At 39.5% G+C, this 19,174-nt stretch overlaps 1 protein-coding gene across 4 annotated transcripts in view; it reads right to left on the reverse strand.

Annotated features, from left to right (window-relative positions):
- LOC115933307 (contactin-associated protein-like 3) overlaps window positions 1-19,174 on the reverse strand; it is a 235,434-nt gene that overhangs the window by 206,257 nt on the left and 10,003 nt on the right. For all 4 annotated transcript variants that reach the window (XM_055351714.2, XM_055351712.2, XM_055351711.2 and 1 more), the window contains exon 2: window positions 4,774-4,884. In XM_055351714.2, the coding sequence (XP_055207689.2) occupies window positions 4,774-4,884 (111 nt within the window). The remainder of the gene's footprint in view (window positions 1-4,773; window positions 4,885-19,174) is intronic.

Raw genomic sequence — 19,174 nt, forward strand, 5'->3', positions numbered from 1 at the left:
TATTGCAGTAGCATCTTGAATTACATCTATCATGAGAGAATATAAAATCTTTTTCATGTTTTTCACACACTGTCATAACTTATTATTGTTTTCCATTATCTTAATATTCTGCTGTCTAAGAGATGTAGCCCCTGGGTGACCTGAAAGTCTGGCGAAGCTAGTATGATCAGGGATATAATAGGACAGTGACCATCTATGGACCTTCGACACAATACTAGAGAGCATGATAGACACGTGTGGGCCATAATGATGTTGATATTAATACGCTATTAATTCCTCTCTGACTCCAGTAAATCATCTCCACCTTGTCTAGGTTTTGCATTTCCAAATACTTGCCCTTTCTCTCTTAATAATTCTCCTTAATATCCCACATTCCTTTAACCTGAGGTGGAAAACTCATAAGTGGGGAGGGAAATCCTAAAACTCACTAGGTGACACAATACACTAAAACATTCCAGCTTGGGTCAGCAGACATGCTACAGCTGCAGACTCTTATGTTTTCTCTCTTTAGACCAAAGAGTTTATCTTACACTCATCATGTGTTGGTCTGTGGGCAGCCAAGACAACATTCAATGAGCAACCAGCAAACCCTCCCTTATGCTAGAATGCTTACTTATGGGGATACTAAAAACACTAGGTCTGTTATAGTTCTACTTGGAAACTTCAGATGCCTTTTCTTCTAACTCTGAAATTTTAATAAGATGGAAGAAGCACTTTCTGCATAATTGTTTATTTAAAACTAAATGCAATTCCAACCCAGAAGAGGCCTCTTTTGCACAAGACTAGCCAAGTTACAGATGAAGACAACAGGGTCTTAGCTCTCAGTGAGATAGCCCTCTTTGATCTTGGGAAATTCTGAAGGAATTTCTCATTTCAAAATAAGAATAAATACTTTTGGGTAAAGGGAGGAGAGAAAATTCTTCAGGTCACCTTCCATTTTTTCCTTATAAACAAATTACAATCAGTTGACCTCAGCCTAGCATTTTGATTAAAAATAACTCAAGATAGGACTGAAAGAAAACACCAAGAAGAGTGTTTTATCCTAATCTTAGAAAGACATATTCATATGACAACCAGCATAAGAAGCAAGGAATCTGAATTACAGAAAAATAAACTTTAAACTGAAACTACTAATATAATAAATGCAGAGGAGACACAGGGCAGCAAATGCACAAATAAATGTATGTCTTTAGCCAGTATGTGAACGATACCCAAAACGGCTGGTTTTCCATCTCAAACAGTCATAGAATAACAACTTCACAGTGTTTATTAATTGTTGAAATTGTCTAAAATAAGAGATATTTTCACAAATTCATTTGACACAGACACAGCTATAAGCACATGAGAAGACAGGCCTAAGGAAAAAGGTAAAATTCACCTATGTGTGTATTTGTCAACTAAACAAAGCATCGATCCATTTATTATAAAGTATAATAAAACTAAGGACAACCATTGCATAATTAAACTGCCTCTGAAAGCCAATTATTGATTATGGAGAAAACCAAGTTTTACAACTGTATGTGTGTATCATATAAAGATTTCATTTCCTAATATATATCATTCATTATTTATTTTGAAATGTTACGAATTTACTATGTGCCAGTGTATCATTTGAATTCTCATATTTTAAACATTTTAAACTATAGGTTAATTTTCTGAAATTTTCAATTAGTGTCAGAAGAAGTTACAGAAAAAGGAATAACAAACATGTTTAAATAATTAAATGGTTTCAATGGCATCTCTGAATTTCTTTGATATTATCAAAATGTTTTCTTCAATTCTACTCAAAACCTTATTTTTTTGCTCTAAGTCTTTGTCAGCTTATTTCAGTCTTATTTTTACATGTAATATACCACAGAGTTCTTCTTAGCTTCAAGTGATGCAATGTGAAAGGTGTAGAAATGCACACTGACCCTTAGCCTCTTAAATTTACAACAGGTCGGCCAGGCGCGGTGGCTCATGCCTTTGGGAGGCTGAGGCGGGCAGACCACGAGGTCAGGAGATTGAGACCATCCAGGCCAGCATGGTGAAACCCCTTCTCTACTAAAAATACAAAAATTAGCCTGCTGTGGTGGCAGGCACCTGCAGTCCCAGCTACTCGGGAGGCTGAGGCAGGTGAATCACTTGAGCCCAGGAGGTGGAGCTTGCAGTGAGCCGAGATTACACCACTGCACTCCAGCCTGGCAACACAGCAAGACTCCATCTCGATAAATAAATAAATAAATAAATAAATAAATAAATAAATTTACAACAGGTCACTTTATCCTCAAATTAGCCAATACCATGTTAGAGGTTATACTGAAATTCTAACTATGAAGATGTAGAAAGCAAAAACATATTGAATTAGTTATAATCCAATCTGTGCAATATTCATGATAATACATTTTTACAAGTTGAAAGTAATTCTGGATTATGCTTCATAACTTATGAAACCTTTGGTGGAAAAATTGAGTCTTCCCCATTAAAGGGAATTAAATAAGTTGCTTATAAAAGTGCATTAACTTGTTTGGCCCATGGGTTCATCATTAAGTGGCATGGAAGAACTAGTTTACTTGTGGTATCCAAGAGGCATGAAGAAAGACACCTCCAAAAAGTCCATTTTGATTCTTTACACTGGGACAGACAGGATGCATAGCTACCTTGTTCCCCTCTCACCCCTCAGGCTAAGGCTTGAGTAACTATCGCAGCTGTTTCCATGGCGTCTTCCCATCACATGGGTACAATGCACTGGGCTGCACAACAGGGAAACTACTTGTTTTCTGCCTGTTAATTTTTAGCTCTGAGATCTTTACACTCCACTGGAGAAAGGCTTTAATGTCTGAGACAGGGGGTCATTATTTGTTATTTTAATTATTTATGATCAGAACATTTGTTCAGTCACTCTTCCATAGACCATTCTGAACCTAATAAAGGATATTAAAACACTAGAGATAATCTATAGCCTTCAATAAATCACTCCCAATTTGGAACTCCTTTGATGAATACTCCAGGCTACCATGAGGGAGAAGAAAAAAGTCAAAACCAATGAAAAAAAGCAACAACAATGAATTTGTAATAAACTCAGTTGATAGCTAACTAAAGTAAGCCTGTTTTTCTAACTTCATTAACATGAAAATAAATTTTATTAAGATTGATATCATGCTTTTTTGCACGATGAGTTACAGGAACATGAACTAAGAATAAAAATGATCCCTATGATAAAGAATCCTCATAATCATGTACTTTAGTACAAAATATGATTTGACATCAAGAAGAGCTATGGCTTGAGATTGCTCTTGTTTTCCTTTACCCCTGTGCCCAGGCTTAGTCACTGTTTCAGTGATAATGACCATCCACTGAGGCTCTGCAGCAATAGAATCTAAAGTAACAAAACAGAGCCCATATCTCTGCAACAAATGAAATCACAGACTTAAGAAAAATAAACAGAAAAACAAAAAGTTAAGTTGTTCATGTTTCATAGCCATACTGCCTATAACAAATGCCAGAACATATTTATTTGGTCCAATGTGCAATGCATTAAATGTGCTCAAATACAGAAAACACCAAGAAATGCAACAGGGAGTTAAAAAAAAAAGGCTGGGCGCGGTTACAGGCTTATGCCTATAATCCTATCACTTCAGGACACCGAGGTGGGTGGATCAGGAGGTGAGGAGATCCAGACCACTTGGCTAACATGGTGAAATCCCGTCTCTACTAAAAAAAATATATATATATACAAAAAATTAGTCAAGCCTGGTGGCGGGTGCCTGTAGTCCCAGATACTTGGGAGGCTGAGGCAGGAGAATGGCGTGAACCCAGGAGGCAGAGCTTGCAGTGAGCTGAGATTGCACCACCGCACTCCAGCCTGGGTGACAGAGCGAGACTCCGTCTCAAAAAAAAAAAAAAAAAAAAAAAAAGAACAAAGGCAATAAGAAAATAGGAAAGCAAAATTATATAAAATACAGTAGACACTTTTGAATCTTTTTAATATATGCCTACAAATACATTTTATTAATAGTGTAAATTTAATTTCCTCTGAGAATTTATTCAAAGAAGTTCTAACAGAGTTTGTGCTCAGAAAATGCCAGGATGATTCCTTGTCACAATGTATTTGGTGTTTAAAGTTCCCTCTAATTTACACAGCAAGACAACATTCAATTTTCTACACTTCTGCTTAAGCATATGTAAAAGAAACACACTCCTCATGAGATATGTTTACAAATATAAATGGAATAGTCACAGTGGAGCATGAATAAACCATTACATGGTTATTTCTCTACAGTAGATGCTAAAGAGAGAATCAAGTCCGCCATAGTAAGAAATAAACTAAGAGTTGTGGTTAAAACATAATAAAAATCTTTTTAGACGCTTCTTTACTTTGCCAATTTTCTCATCCAAATAGGGATAATTAAATAATCTGGGACAACAAAATGTATACTGTGGCAGAACAAAAGAATCCAAGGTAAAAAAAAGGACATGGCAGAATCTAAGGTCTTCGATAAATAATACTCAGATATTGCAAGGGGTATACAAAGAGTTCAAACACTGTCAAAGTCAGGTGTGACTTGTTCAAGGCACACAAAGATCGTACCAAGGGAAACCCAGCAGGACCAGAAAGCCGAAGTGATCAACTTATTCCTGTCAAATACATTCTTGGAGTTTCAAATGTGAACAAATATGCTTATTCTGAATTTTACTTCCTTCTGCAAAGTATTAATCAATTATAATTATTTTGTTAAATGAAAATCCAGTGAGAGTCACCAAGGAGCAATACAAGGAAAAAGGCAGACTCACCATCTCTTCGATTAAGCCTTGAAAACCCCGGGCCGTGGCTGCTGGACAGCTCTGAGGAGCTGCTGAAGGATGACCTAGGCAAGGCAGAGGCCAGTGGGGCATCACAGTCAGCTGCCGGGAAAAATACCGTGATATGGTTAACACTCAGATTGCAGCTTGGGAGAAATAATAGTCCAAAAATATATATGAATATATTCTAGGATGTATGGCAATCATCACTCCTTTTTTAATTCTTTACAATTTTTAAAATTTACATTGCAGTATAATTTACAGAGAGTAAAATTCCAGAGAATTTATTTGATGTTTTTAAAGTGTATAGCTCTATTCATTTTGACAAATGCATTCAGCCTTGTAACCTCCACCATAATGAACACATAAAACAGGTCCATTAGCCCTCAAAGTTCCCTAATGTCCCACATTTTCTCAATTCTGCAAGATGTCTGGGTACATCACCCATCCAACACTACTTTAAACTCAATTTGATGCTTAGGTTCTTTACGTACACACACACAGAGGTAGTGTGAATTCTGTGCCCAAACCTCAATAGCAGCTAGAAATTCTCACAGTGCCCCAGCACAGAACCTGTGGGGGATGGGAAAAGTGAAATGCACCAGGTGTTCAGGTCAGAGTTACCTGCGTGAAGCCAGGACCCATGAAAGGCAACACCTGTAGTGATGAACTGGAAAAAGCCCACTCTGTAGACCCCTCCAGAGGGAATCACTGCGGGCTACTTGCATATAGGAGATGGAGGCTCCTCCTTTTTGCCTGATAACTTGAGCATTGCAGGAACTTGCTCTGCCTTTCCAACCCAAGGACCCCTGCATGTCACCCTCACCTCAGGGTGACTCTCTATTGCTTCAGCTCTGGTCTAAAAGAATTGCTGGGGGTTGAGTAGTGTTTGACCCAGATCATCTAATTTGTCCTAAGACCATAAGGATCCTCAGAGCCTTCTTGCTCCTGGTGTTCCCCACCGTCAAACTTGAGGAGCCCCTGGGACCATTCCCACCTTGGGTAGCTCTTTTCCTATGCGTAGCCATGGGTAACAGAAGCAACCCAGAGGCTACCTCTGAGTCCCGCAGTCCAATCCTGTAATCACTGTACTTTCAGGCATGTCATATATTTTCTCATAAAAGGGGTACCTCTTCCAGCATGGTTATTCATCTAATAATGTTAGACATAAGTTTTCTGTCACACATTAAGGTATTTCTGTGAAAGAGAAATGTTACACCTTGAATATATCATTAGATGATTCTGAACTGCATATTTTGTACACAATTTTTTTCTTTGTGAGCAACTTGTTAAGTCACAGAAAGAAGGCAACCAGAATTAACTAGATTGCTACGACTTAGCAAAATGTCAACTATGTTCAGTGAGATAGATAAGAGGTAACTCAGGGTCTCTCCTGATTTGTTTGGTTGAGTACATGATACTGCAACAACAGAAAGAAAATTCAGTGCACATAATTTGCCTGAGTGAATATCATTTCATAAAGAAATACTGGAATTATATCTGCTTTTCTAAAAGCATGCATTGCCATTAAGACAGCGACATGTCTTTAAGACATGACAAAAGAAAAACTCAGTAACTCATTGTGAAGCATCTATTCTACAATAGGGAGAACAGTATCTCATTGCTTGGTAAAACATTCAGAGTATTTGATATAGGAACATTTTTCTATATATTCCCCATAAGTGACAATGTCACATTTATACAGGTGAGTCAGACACTGGAATTTGTGATTTTTTACATACAAAGAGCAGCATAATCTAGCTAAGAAATTGCATTTAACATCTTTAGCATGAAGAGCACCCAATATTTTTACACAGCAAGAAGCCATTGAAATGTGCAGAGCTGTTAAGAAAGGTTTGCTTTCTCTATGCTTTCCTTAAATGTCCCCCCTCAATGTTTATGCCACAAGAGAGGCTTTCTTGATTTCCCCAGCACACATGCTCTCTGGATAACACTGTGCAGTCAGGATTCTCAGATGTCAGCAAATATGCTACAGAGTGGGCTAAGAAAAATAGATAAATACGAATCCAACTTGCTACGAACTTTACTTACATTTTCTAAAAAGGCATTTTAAAACTGTGAAGAAGCTAAAGTACAAGAAGGCAACTAAGGCTCTGCTCCATCTATAGACAAGTCCCACATGGCCCACGAGTGGTCACAGCAGGATCCAAGAAGGAAGGACATCATCCAGGGAATAGTGCCTCCTAAGCCTGTCTGCCTGATGTTATTTTCTCTCTATTTTCTGGGAAAGAATAAAACAAATCCAAGGACATCTAAAGTAGCATTGACATTTTTTGGATAAAATCTCTTCCTACATTAGAAAAGCATGATAGCTGTTCTCATGATGCCTCTGTCCTGCAGTATCATGCAATACATAATACAGCACTGGGCGTTTCACGTGTCCCTGGGATTCCTGGCTGACATTCTAACTCTCTCTGTGGAATCATGAGCTCTTGAAGGCACAATAAAAGTCTTTCCCAACTTCGTGCACTCTATACCTAGCGCAGAATCTGAAAGATAGCACATGCTCAATAAACTTCAACTGAATATTTACTAAATACGTAAAAGAGAATTATCATTAACCAATACATTTAATTAAACTTAGTCTTCCTAAGTTAGCAGAGTACAATTTATTAAAGTTCAAACACAAGAGGCCTAGAGGTATCACAGATTCACATCTCTAATAAAAATAATAACCAGATCTCAAGAGAAGGTTCTAAATAGGTGTAACAGATAATATTGCTATTCTTTCCCTTGGTTTCTCCCTAATTAACTTTCCAATTGTGTGTTTCACGAGTTTCAGATGATTTCCAATAGGATTAAGGTCCAAATATAAATCTGTAAAGACAGCTGGAAACAAAATTGCTGAAATTTTCCATTTCGCCTTTGGAAAATTCAAGAGTCAATAGCATCTGTCTGCCAAAGAGTCACCTTGTAATGAAGAAAATTTCTGGCACAGGCTTGAATAAATCTTGCCCTTCAGAAAGGCAATAAATTCGGGCGCGGTGGCTCACACCTGTAATCCCAACACTTTGGGAGGCCAAGGCGGGTGGATCACGAGGTCAGGAGATCGAGACCATCCTGGCTTATATGGTGAAACCCCATCTCTACTAAAAATACAAAAAATTAGCTGGGCGTGGTGGCACGTGCCTGTAGTCCCAGCTACCCAGAAGGCTGAAGCAGGAGAATCGCTTGAACCTGGGAGGCGGAGGTTGCAGTGAGCCCAGATGGTGCCAGTACACTCCAGGCTGGGCGACAGAGCAAGACTCCGTCTTAAAAAAAAGAAAGAAAGAAAGAAAGAAAGAAAGAAAGAAAGAAAGAAAGAAAGAAAGAAAGAAAGAAAGGCACTAAATTTTATAAAATAAAAGAACACAAGAACATATCTGGTACCTAAGTTTATTGTTTTTTCCCTATCATTTTGAATTCTGTGAACACTTTCTTTCTAGAAAGAATTGTACACTACTGAGTCAGAGGGGAAAATACAGTGGGCACCCCACAAGTGTTACAGGGGCTGGATCTCCCTCTTCCTCAGCTTATTTGGAAATCTGGTTAAGAGTCACTATATTTCCATGTGCTTGGCTCAATATGGAGGGTTCTAGGGTCTTAATGTTACAAGTATTGATTATTTCATATTTATTCTCACCATCTAAAGGCAGAGATTCATTGCTACATAGGTGTATTTTATATTATTGTTCTCCTACATCATGGTTGAAAATGATATAAAATGTTTTATTCAGGGTTATTTTATATCTGTTCAAAAATGGTGGACTTCCTTAAAAATCACCTGTGCTGAACTGGGTAACAGCTGGATTCATATTAAAACTTGCAGGTTTGAAGAAGAGAAGCATTTGGAAAATGCAGAGAATAAACACAGTATGGGTTGGTGACTTAGCTGAAGGCTCAACAATGGTTGAGAGAGAAGTAGAGATAAACCCATAGGGGATCCCACCTGCCACCTTCCATGCAGCCACCTCAAGTGACAACTTTGAAGATGCACGCTAGACCAGAGGGTTTTTGGCTTGCTGCACTTCCCTAGGCTTGTTGATTTAGTCTCAGCGATTAGCTCTGCCTAGGTTCCTCTCTCCCCACTCTATGGTCTTGATTTGTCCCCTGACCCCTGCCTGGCATCACTCTTAGCTTCCCACTTCTCCTTGACAAGTATTCCCAGCATGCTTTGTGATTCCCAGCATGGTGCCTATGAAGGGTTTGGGACAGAAACCATTTCTTAGTATTATGTTCATGAAAGACAGCAGAAGATTAAAATTAGCCTAAGGGCTTCCTGTATACAAATCAACACTGCATTCACAGATGTGCTAGTTTACGACAATTTTTACCACATGAATATGAAATGATTAAAAAATCAATTTGAGGAATTGCCCTTACCTAAGACAGTGATGATATACTTTTCAAAACAGTATTTCATTTGAGTATGTTAATTCTTGCACTTATTTAATAAAAGTGTATTGAGCACCTACCATGTGCAAAGCATTATGGGGCATAAAGAGAGACACGGTTCTAGGTTCAAGAAGTCCAGAATCTGACATGGGAGGGAGATGTGTAAATATCTGTTATAGGAAATAAACAGAAGAGCAAAATATTTAGATACTACTATTTATTCCAAAACACAGGGAAGCATCTTAATTGCTTAGGAACAAAACCAGCCTCTGAAAGAGCAAACACTACTAGGGAGAGATGCGTATAAAAGCGCTTCTGGAAAAGATAAACATAAACCATGCATTTTCAAACAGCAATTCATTATTCTGGGATCTGATAATAAGAATGAAAAAAAAAAGAATGCATGGATAATACATGGACATATTTTGTCCGTATCTGCAGAGGAAATGGGAAAAGCCAAAAGGGGGGCGACAACTGATCCTATGGGGAGGAGCTTTACATTCAAATGAGGACACCTCCTGGCATCTCCGGATGGAGCTCCGAATTCATTACAGTATCACTTAAAGGATTTTATTAAAAGACCAAACCACACTGCACTTGTGGTTGAATGCCTTTATCAGAGATGAATCTCACATGTGTTAGGACAGGCTGACAGTGGCTCCCAAAGATATGTCTATGCCCCAATCCCGGGACCCTGTGAAGGTTACTTCAGAAGGTCAGGTTCTCCAGATGTGATCAAAGACCCTGAGATGAGGAAATTATCTTGAATTATCTGGCTGGGTCTTAAATACCATCAGAACTGCCCTTGTAAGAGAGATAAAGGTGAGGATGAACAGAGCCCCACATAAAAGAGAAGACGGTGTGAAAATGGAGTGAGGTACCCACAAGGTGAGGCACAGGGGCAACCACAGGAAGCCGGAAGAAACGAAGAATGGATGTCCCCCTAGAGCCTCCGTAGGGAGTGTGGCCCATCTTGATTTTGGACTAGGGATACTGATGCGGAACTTCTGGTCTCCAGACTATGACAGAATAAATTCTTTTGCTTTAAGTCAGCCAGTTTATGGTCATTTCTCACAAGGGCCATAGGAAATGAACACACTGTTTATATGGAATTACATATTGGATATTTTAGGGGAAATGCAGGAGAGTTCCACTGAAAATACGATTAACATCCCTTTGAATCGCACAGATACTCAATTCCTTCTGAGAAGGGCTTCGTGATGCTAAGCCATTCTGCCAGGCTGTGGCTCTCCCCATGCTTGCGGCTGCACTTGCTCCTCACTGTGAAAGGAGCTAACCACTGTGTCCGCAGAACCTAAGGATGGAAGGAGAGGGGAAGGGGCCACCGAACTGCTAATATGAGGGGACGGCACCTTAACCAGCTTCGAATTATCAGAAAAACACAAAGCCTACTATTAAAGAGTTCAACAGATGGTTACTGTGTTATCACAGATGTATAGAAAACCTCTTTGTTCTAAAAAAAAAAAAGAAAAAAAAAGATTCCTGTCCTTTCTCAGACTGTCTCGATTAGGTCAAATTCACTAACTCCACAGCAGGCTTCTCTCTGGTTCCACATATTGAGTCAGTAGGGAGCACAGCCTCGGGAATCGAATCACAAACAGGGAAGAGGGTGCCCATACCTTCCTTCAGGCCACGTCTGGATGCTCATCTGGATACGGCGCTATTCCATTCTTCCCATTTCATCACCTGTCTTTTCAGTTCTTAATGTACCTTAACATTATCTTAATGAGAGGTTAAATAAAGCTTTTATTTAGAAGGTACCGAAAATTCATCTTGTTATGAATCTGAATTGATCTGTGCATTGCTATCTAGAGGGAATGCTTCGGAAAAAGCACATTTTACTCACAGTGAACATAAGCAGTGATGGTCAATGTAAAAATCTACTTTTTTCCATATAAAAACTTCTGTTTTACATGGTCTTGATCTCCATTCGATTATCTTCAGTCACTGTCTTCCCTACATCTCACTCCATGGGGTCTGAAGGGGGCTCACCCTACCACCTGGGGCCAGCACAGGGACACGACTCAGGCCTGGCAACTGAACGCCATGCCTGTCCTACTGGAAAGGACTGGTTCCAGGATGGTCAGGAAGCCCACGCTGAATGAATGGAAACAGAACCTGGGACTTTCGAATGAATAACAGCAGAACCTGGGTCTTTCGGCTTGAACTCTTGGGAGAAATACCCATTCATTCATTCAACAAATATTTGTTGAAAATCTATACTGTGCCAGGAGTGCCCCTATGTTCTGGGGATATAACCATAAACAACAGAAAAAGTCTCTGCTCCTGTGAAGCTTATCCTACTGAGTAGAATAAACAAATAAAGGCATAATATCTGTAGAACTCAACATTGCTAAGAAGAGAAATAAAGGAAAACAGTCACGCTTCTAAGCTGGTAAACAGTATGCCTGAAGCTACAGCATAGACAGAGCTGCCCAAGAATGAGGCCAGTTGTAGATGAAAATAAAACTGCAAGAAGGAAAGAGGCAGACTGCTGATGAAAGAATCTGATTGTCTAAATCAGCCTGGCTTCAATCAAGACACTTTGGTTCCCTTTATTGTTCAAGACTATTTGATCTTAGATTTTGGTCACCTGAAACTGAAAAATGCTCAATAAGTACAATGTCCTGAGCCCCCACCCTTATCTTCCCTCTACAGCCAATAAATTGCCAAGGATTATGTACTTTTTGTGTGTATATGGCAGCTTTTCCATTATCATGATCATCATCTCACTGTAGGTCCTCATGTTAACGACCTAACTAATCCTTACAGTCAATGTTTACTTATTGACTGTCCCCAGCCACACACACACCTTACATATCACCAGGGCAGAAACGGTTTTAAACTATTGCTGAGTGCAAGTCACACAAACAGCCATATCAACCAGCTCCAATGGATCCCCACTGCACCTGTCCTGAAATTCAAATTTCAGGTCCTGGCATTCAATTCCTTCCATCACCTGTTTCCTGTCACTCTCTGCACTACAGCCGAATCCCCTACACATTTCTCAGATGCGCTTCCTCCTTTCATCGGAGTGGTCTTCTCACTGTTTCCTGAATGTGGGATGCATGCACCAACGCTCCTTGACCGCTCACCCGATGACATTGCAGCCCCTCCTGTCTGCGAGTTCCCATCACTTATTATCTTCAGGGCTCAACTCAAGTTTTGTCTCTGCTCTGAAGTCTTCTCACATGTGTGAAGGCCCCAGTAAGGCTTACTCTTCTGAAATACTGAGGTCTGTCTCATGGAAAATGAATTACACCTCTGGAGAAGGAGCAGCACCTCACTCATGGGGAGCCACACAGCAGCCACGTGCGGTGGCAGACGGGGATGAGAGGGAACAGGAGAACCTCACTCCCGAGAAAGGAGCCTTGCCTGCTGACTGATGATTCTGGGGTGAGGAAGAGACTGGCATGACCAGCTGATGAGTGTCTGGTTCCCGGGACATGACAGACAATTCCTACAGTCTACCTGTGGGAACAGATGAGGCTTGGAAGAAGACACATAGAAACAGGTTTAAATTCTATAAATTAGAATTTACAGGGGGTAGGAGATAGGGGTTACACGTTGTCTCTCCTTCCAGATGACATTTTGACTTGTTAAAGAAACCCTAGCATAGCAACATTGAATACCTCCTGACATTGGTGTTTTCAAATGACTTACAGCACTACAAATATAAAGTTATAACAACAGCATACCAATTTTAACATACCAGGACCAAGGACTTTATTCTATGAGAATTACAAAAGACACAACACAAATGAAGACCTAGAGGAAAGTTTACACAGTTTTTTTTTTTTTTTTTTTTTGAGACGGAGCCTCGCCCTGTTGCCCAGGCTAATTTTTTTTTGTATTTTTAGTAGACACGGGGTTTCACCATGTTAGCCAGGATGGTATCGATCTCCTGACCTCGTGATCTGCCTGCCTCAGCCTCCCAAAGTGCTGGGATTACAGGCGTGAGCCACCATGCCCGGTCAAGTTTACATAAATTTAAGCATCTTAATTTGATGATCTACTCTACAGTCATTACAACAATAAATATAAGAACTATTTAAACATGTGGAGAGATGAAGGAGATGGGATGGGAAAATCTGCATATGAGAAGATAATGGACAAAGAGATCTGCTGGATTGAGATGAGATAATGGGTGTTAAATCCAACAAACACAGCTCTGGAAACACAGAAGGGATTCAACATAGATCGGCTCCTTTTCCCTGAGGAATCTGGATAGATGATCTTGTTCTCTTTCCTTTTATTTCTAAATTTCTTGCTATGTAGTTAAATTATACTTCTGTGATAAATTCAATACCTATTTTTAAACTATAGATTTTTGGCTAAAGTATATAATATGAGAATAAGACGAACCTATTTTTTTGAGACTTACTGCTAAGTAGAAAGAGAGGAAAACAAATAACAAAATTAAGTCCTGCAGAAAGACATGAGACACGACACAGAAAAAAATACAACAACACAGGTGCATATAATTTAAAAAGAAAATCATGTGGAGATGTCATCACTAATAATTGTTATTACGAATGTATCCACAGCTGTGGGAATATAAGTGATAAAGATGAGCTGTTAATAAAGGGCAATAAATGATCTTTCCACGGGTACAAAAAAATAGAAAAAATGAATAACACCCAGTATTTGATAACACAAGAGGTGACTATAGTCAATAATTACTTAATTGTACATTTTTAAATAACTCAAAGAGTGTAATTGGATTGTTTGCAACTCAAAGGATAATTGCTTGAGGGGATGGATACTCCATTTTTCTTGATGCACTTATTTCACATTGCATGCCCGTATCAAAACATCTCATGTAGCCCATCGATATATACACCTACTATGTAACCACAAAATTAAAAACTAAAAAAATTAAAAATAATAATAATTCTTTCTATGCACCTCTGAGAGTTGACAGAATTAGGGTCTGAATGAGAATATAAGGTATGAGAAGGATATGGCTTCTTCCCAAGACATGTTACAGAGGGATGGAAAGAAGACTGTGTTCAACTTATAACATCTTAAAGGGACCTCATGACCTCACAGGCCAGAGCAGGATAGGGAGCATCTGGGAGCTGAAGAAAGAGAACTTCAGTGATACTTAAGTAAGGGTTAAGAGATGCACTCCAGTTGCATTCTGAAGACAGATCCCAACAAGACCAATGACATCAGCTAGATTTTTTTCAGCCCAAAGTAATAAACCTGCAAATTATCAGAACTTGTTCACTACTCCGTACTTGGCTCTAATACGATTAGTAAGGTGGCAGTGTCAGAATCCTTGAGAAAATAATAACCAGAACATCTTAGAATTTATTGTGCCCAAGGAAGGAGCCCTGTCAATAGACAAATGTTTATTTGAGATGTCAAAAAGATAATTTCAAAACTTTAGGAAAACAGCAGGCATTATCCCATGGCAATATGTTTTATGTCCAAATTTCAACTCTATTATTTCAAGCTATGTGTGTGACTTTTGAGGCAGCTTTGACTTCAATTTTTTAACTTAAAAAGATAAGAGTATTTAGAACACAATGGGAAATGTTACATAATACTACCTTGTAGACCTCTGAGCAACCACTATACAAAGAGACACTGTTGTTATGATTGAGGACAACATTGTTCATCAAATGTGAAAAGCTACCCAAATGAAATCCAGAAAAAAAATGTTCCACTGAAGAAGAGAGAAATGGGCAAAGTAACCAAGGAAAGAATATTTACAGTGAGGCTGGGCGCAGTGGCCAAGATGGGTGAGTCACAAGGTCAGGAGTTTGAGACCAGCGTGGCCAACATGGTGAAACTTCATCTCTAGTAAAAATACAAAAATTAGCTGGGCATGGTAGTGGGAACTTGCAATCCCAGCTACTCGGGAGGCTGAGGCAGGAGAATCACTGGAACCCGGGAGGCGGAGGTTGCAGGGAGCCAAGATTGTGCCACTGCTCTCCAGCCTAGGTGACAGAGCAAGACTCCATATCAGAAAAAAAAAAGGAATACTTACAATGAAAAGGAACATTAAAAGGAGGCAATATAAAGCAAAGTAAGTTAAAGCCCAGAACAAATTAAGACTTTCAAACATTGCTAAACGCAATCAAAGAGATATTTGTATACTCATAAGAAAAACCAGAAGAAGCTGCACTCTTTTGACAAAGCTCATAAGGCTAAGAAAATAGACAGGTCCGGATCCAAGATGGCCGAATAGGAACAGCTCCAGTCTACAGCTCCCAGCATGAACGACGCAGAAGACAGGTGATTTCTGAATTTCCGACTGAGCTTTGGTGACAGTAGTGGTTCTCCCAGCATGGAGTTTGAGATCTGAGAATGGAAAGACTGGCTCCTTAAGTGGGTCCCTGACCCCTGAGTAGCCTAACTGGGAGACACCTCCCAGTAGGGGCTGACTGACACCGCATACAGCCAGGTGCCCCTCTGAGACGAAGCTTCCAGAGGAAGAATCAGACAGTAACATTTGCCATTCTGCAATATTTGCTGTTCTGCAGCCTCCGCTGGTGATACCCAGGCAAACAGGGTTTGGACTGGACCTCCAGCAAACTCCAACAGACCTACAGCTGAGGGTCCTGACTCTTAGAAGGAAAACTAACAAACAGAAAAGACAACCACACAAAACCCCACCTGTACGTCACCACCATCAAAGACCAAAGGTACATAAAACCACAAAGATGGGGAAAAACCATAGCAGAAAAGCTGAAAATTCTAAAAATCAGAGCGCCTCTTCTCCTCCAAAGGAACGCAACTCCTCGCCAGCAACGGAACAAAGCTGGATGGAGAATGACTTTGACAAGTTGAGAGAAGAAGGTTTCAGATGATCGGTAATAACAAACTTCTCCGAGCTAAAGAAGGATGTTCGAACCCGTCGCAAAGAAGCTAAAAACCTTGAAAAAGGATTAGACGAATGGCTAACTAGAATAAACAGCGTAGAGAAGACCTTAAATGACCTGATGGAGCTGAAAACCATGGCACGAGAACTACATGACGCATGCACAAGCTTCAGTAGCCAATTCGATCAACTGGAAGAAAGGGTATCAGTGATTGAAGATCAAATGAATGAAATGAAGCGAGAAAAGAAGTTTAGAGAAAAAAGAGTAAAAAGAAATGAACAATGCCTCCAAGAAATATGTGACTGTGAAAAGACCAAATCTACGTCTGATTGGTGTACCTGAAAGTGACAGGGAGAAAGGAACCAAGTTGGAAAACACTCTGCAGGATATTATCAAGGAGAACTTCCCCAACCTAGAAAGGCAGGCCAACATTCAAATTCAGGAAATACAGAGAATGCCACAAAGATACTCCTCGAGAAGAGCTACTCCAAGACACATAATTGTCAGATTCACCAAAGTTGAAATGAAGGAAAAAATATTAAGGGCAGCCAGAGAGAAAGGTCGGGTTACTCACAAAAGGAAGCCCATCAGATTAACAGCAGATCTCTCGGCAGAAACTCTACAAGCCAGAAGAGAGTGGAGACCAATATTCAACATTCTTAAAGAAAAGAATTTTCAACCCAGAATTTCATATCCAGCCAAACTAAGCTTCATACCTGAAGGAGAAATAAAATCCTTTACAGACAAGCAAATGCTGAGAGATTTTGTCACCACCAGGCCAGCCTTACAAGAGCTCCTGAAGGAAGCACTAAACATGGAAAGGAACAACCAGTACCAGCCACTGCAAAAACATGCCAAATTGTAAAGACCATCAAGGCTAGGAAGAAACTGCATCAACTAATGAGCAAAATAACCAGCTAACTTCATAATGACAGGATCAAATTCACACATAACAATATTAACCTTAAATGTAAATAGGCTAAATCCTCCAATTAAAAGACACAGAGTGGCAAATTGGATAAAGAGTCAAGACCCATCAGTGTGCTGTATTCAGCAGACCCTGCTCACGTGCAGAGACACACATAGGCTCAAAATAAAGGTATGGAGGAAGGTCTGCCAAGCAAATGGAAAACAAAAAAAAAAGCAGGGGTTGGAATCCTAGTCTCTGATAAAACAGACTTTAAACCAACAAAGATCAAAAGAGACAAAGAAGGCCATTACATAATGGTAAAGGGATCAATTCAACAAGAAGAGTTAAATATCCTAAATATATATGCACCCAGTACAGGACCACCCAGATTCATAAAGCAAGTCCTTAGAGACGTACAAACAGACTTAGACTTCCACACAATAATAATGGGAGACTTTAACACACCACTGTCAACATTAGACAGATCAACGAGACAGAAAGTTAAAAAGGATATCCAGGAATTGAACTCAGCTCTGCACCAAGCAGACCTAATAGACATCTACAGAACTCTCCACCCCAAATCAACAGAATATATATTCTTCTCAGCACCACGTCACACTTACTCCAAAATTGACCACATAGTTGGAAGTAAAGCACTCCTCGGCAAATGTAAAAGAACAGAAATTATAACAAACCGTCTCTCAGACCACAGTGCAATCAAACTAGAACTCAGGATTAAGAAACTCACTCAAAACCGCTCGACTACATGGAAACTGAACAACCTGCCCCTGAATGACTACTGGGTACATTGAGAAATGAAGGCAGAAATAAAGATGTTCTTTGAAACCAAAGAGAACAAACACACAACATACCACAATCTCTGGGACACATTTAAAGCAGTGTGTAGAGGGAAATTTATAGCACTAAATGCCCACAAGAGAAAGCAGGAAAGATCTAAAATTGACACCCTAACATCACAATTAAAAGAACCAGAGAAGCAAGAGCAAACGCATTCAAAAGCTAGCAGAAGGCAAGAAATAACTAAGATCAGAGCAGAACTGAAGGAAATAGAGACACAAAAAAACCCTTCAAAAAATCAATGAATCCAAGAGCTGGTTTTTTGAAAAGATCAACAAAATTGATAGACCGCTAGCAAGACTAATAAAGAAGAAAAGACAGAAGAATCAAATAGACACAATAAAAAATGACAAAGGGGATATCACCACCGATCCCACAGAAATACAAACTACCATCAGAGAATACTATAAACACCTCTACGCAAATAAACTAGAAAATCTAGAAGAAATGGATAAATTCCTCGACACATACATCCTCCCAAGACTAAACCAGGAAGAAGTTGAATCTCTGAATAGACCAATAACAGGCTCTGAAATTGAGGCAATAAGTAATAGCTTACCAACCAAAAAAAGTCCAGGACCAGATGGATTCACAGCCCAATTCTACCAGAGGTACAAGGAGGAGCTGGTACCATTCCTTCTGAAACTATTTCAATCAACAGAAAAAGAGAGAATCCTCCCTAACTCATTTTATGAGGCCAGCATCATCCTGATACCAAAGCCTGGCAGAGACACAACAAAGAAAGATAATTTTAGACCAATATCCCTGATGAACATCGATGCAAAAATCCTCAATAAAATACTGGCAAACCGAATGCAGCAACACATCAAAAAGCTTATCCACCATGATGAAGTGGGCTGCAGCCCTGGGACGCAAGGCTGGTTCAACATATGAAAATCAATAAACGTAATCCAGCATATAAACAGAACCAAAGACAAAAACCTCATGATTATCTCAATAGATGCAGAAAAGGCCTTTGACAAAATTCAAAGACGCTTCATGCTAAAAACTCTCAACAAATTAGGTATTGATGGCACCTATCTCAAAATAATAAGAGCTATCTGTGACAAACCCACAGCCAATATCATACTGAATGGACAAAAACTGGAAGCATTCCCTTTGAAAACTGGAACAAGACAGGATGCCCTCTCTCACCACTCCTATTCAACATAGTGTTGGAAGTTCTGGCCAGGGCAATCAGGCAGGAGAAGGAAATAAAGGGCATTCAATTAGGAAAAGAGGAAGTCAAACTGTCCCTGTTTGCAGATGACATGATTGTATATCTAGAAAACCCCATCGTCTCAGCCCAAAATCTCCTTAAGCTGATAAGCAACTTCAGCAAAGTCTCAAAATCAAGATTTTGTATCTTGATTTG

Source organism: Gorilla gorilla, chromosome 13, assembly GCF_029281585.2.
Source record: "Gorilla gorilla gorilla isolate KB3781 chromosome 13, NHGRI_mGorGor1-v2.1_pri, whole genome shotgun sequence".
Taxonomy (NCBI): domain Eukaryota; kingdom Metazoa; phylum Chordata; class Mammalia; order Primates; family Hominidae; genus Gorilla; species Gorilla gorilla.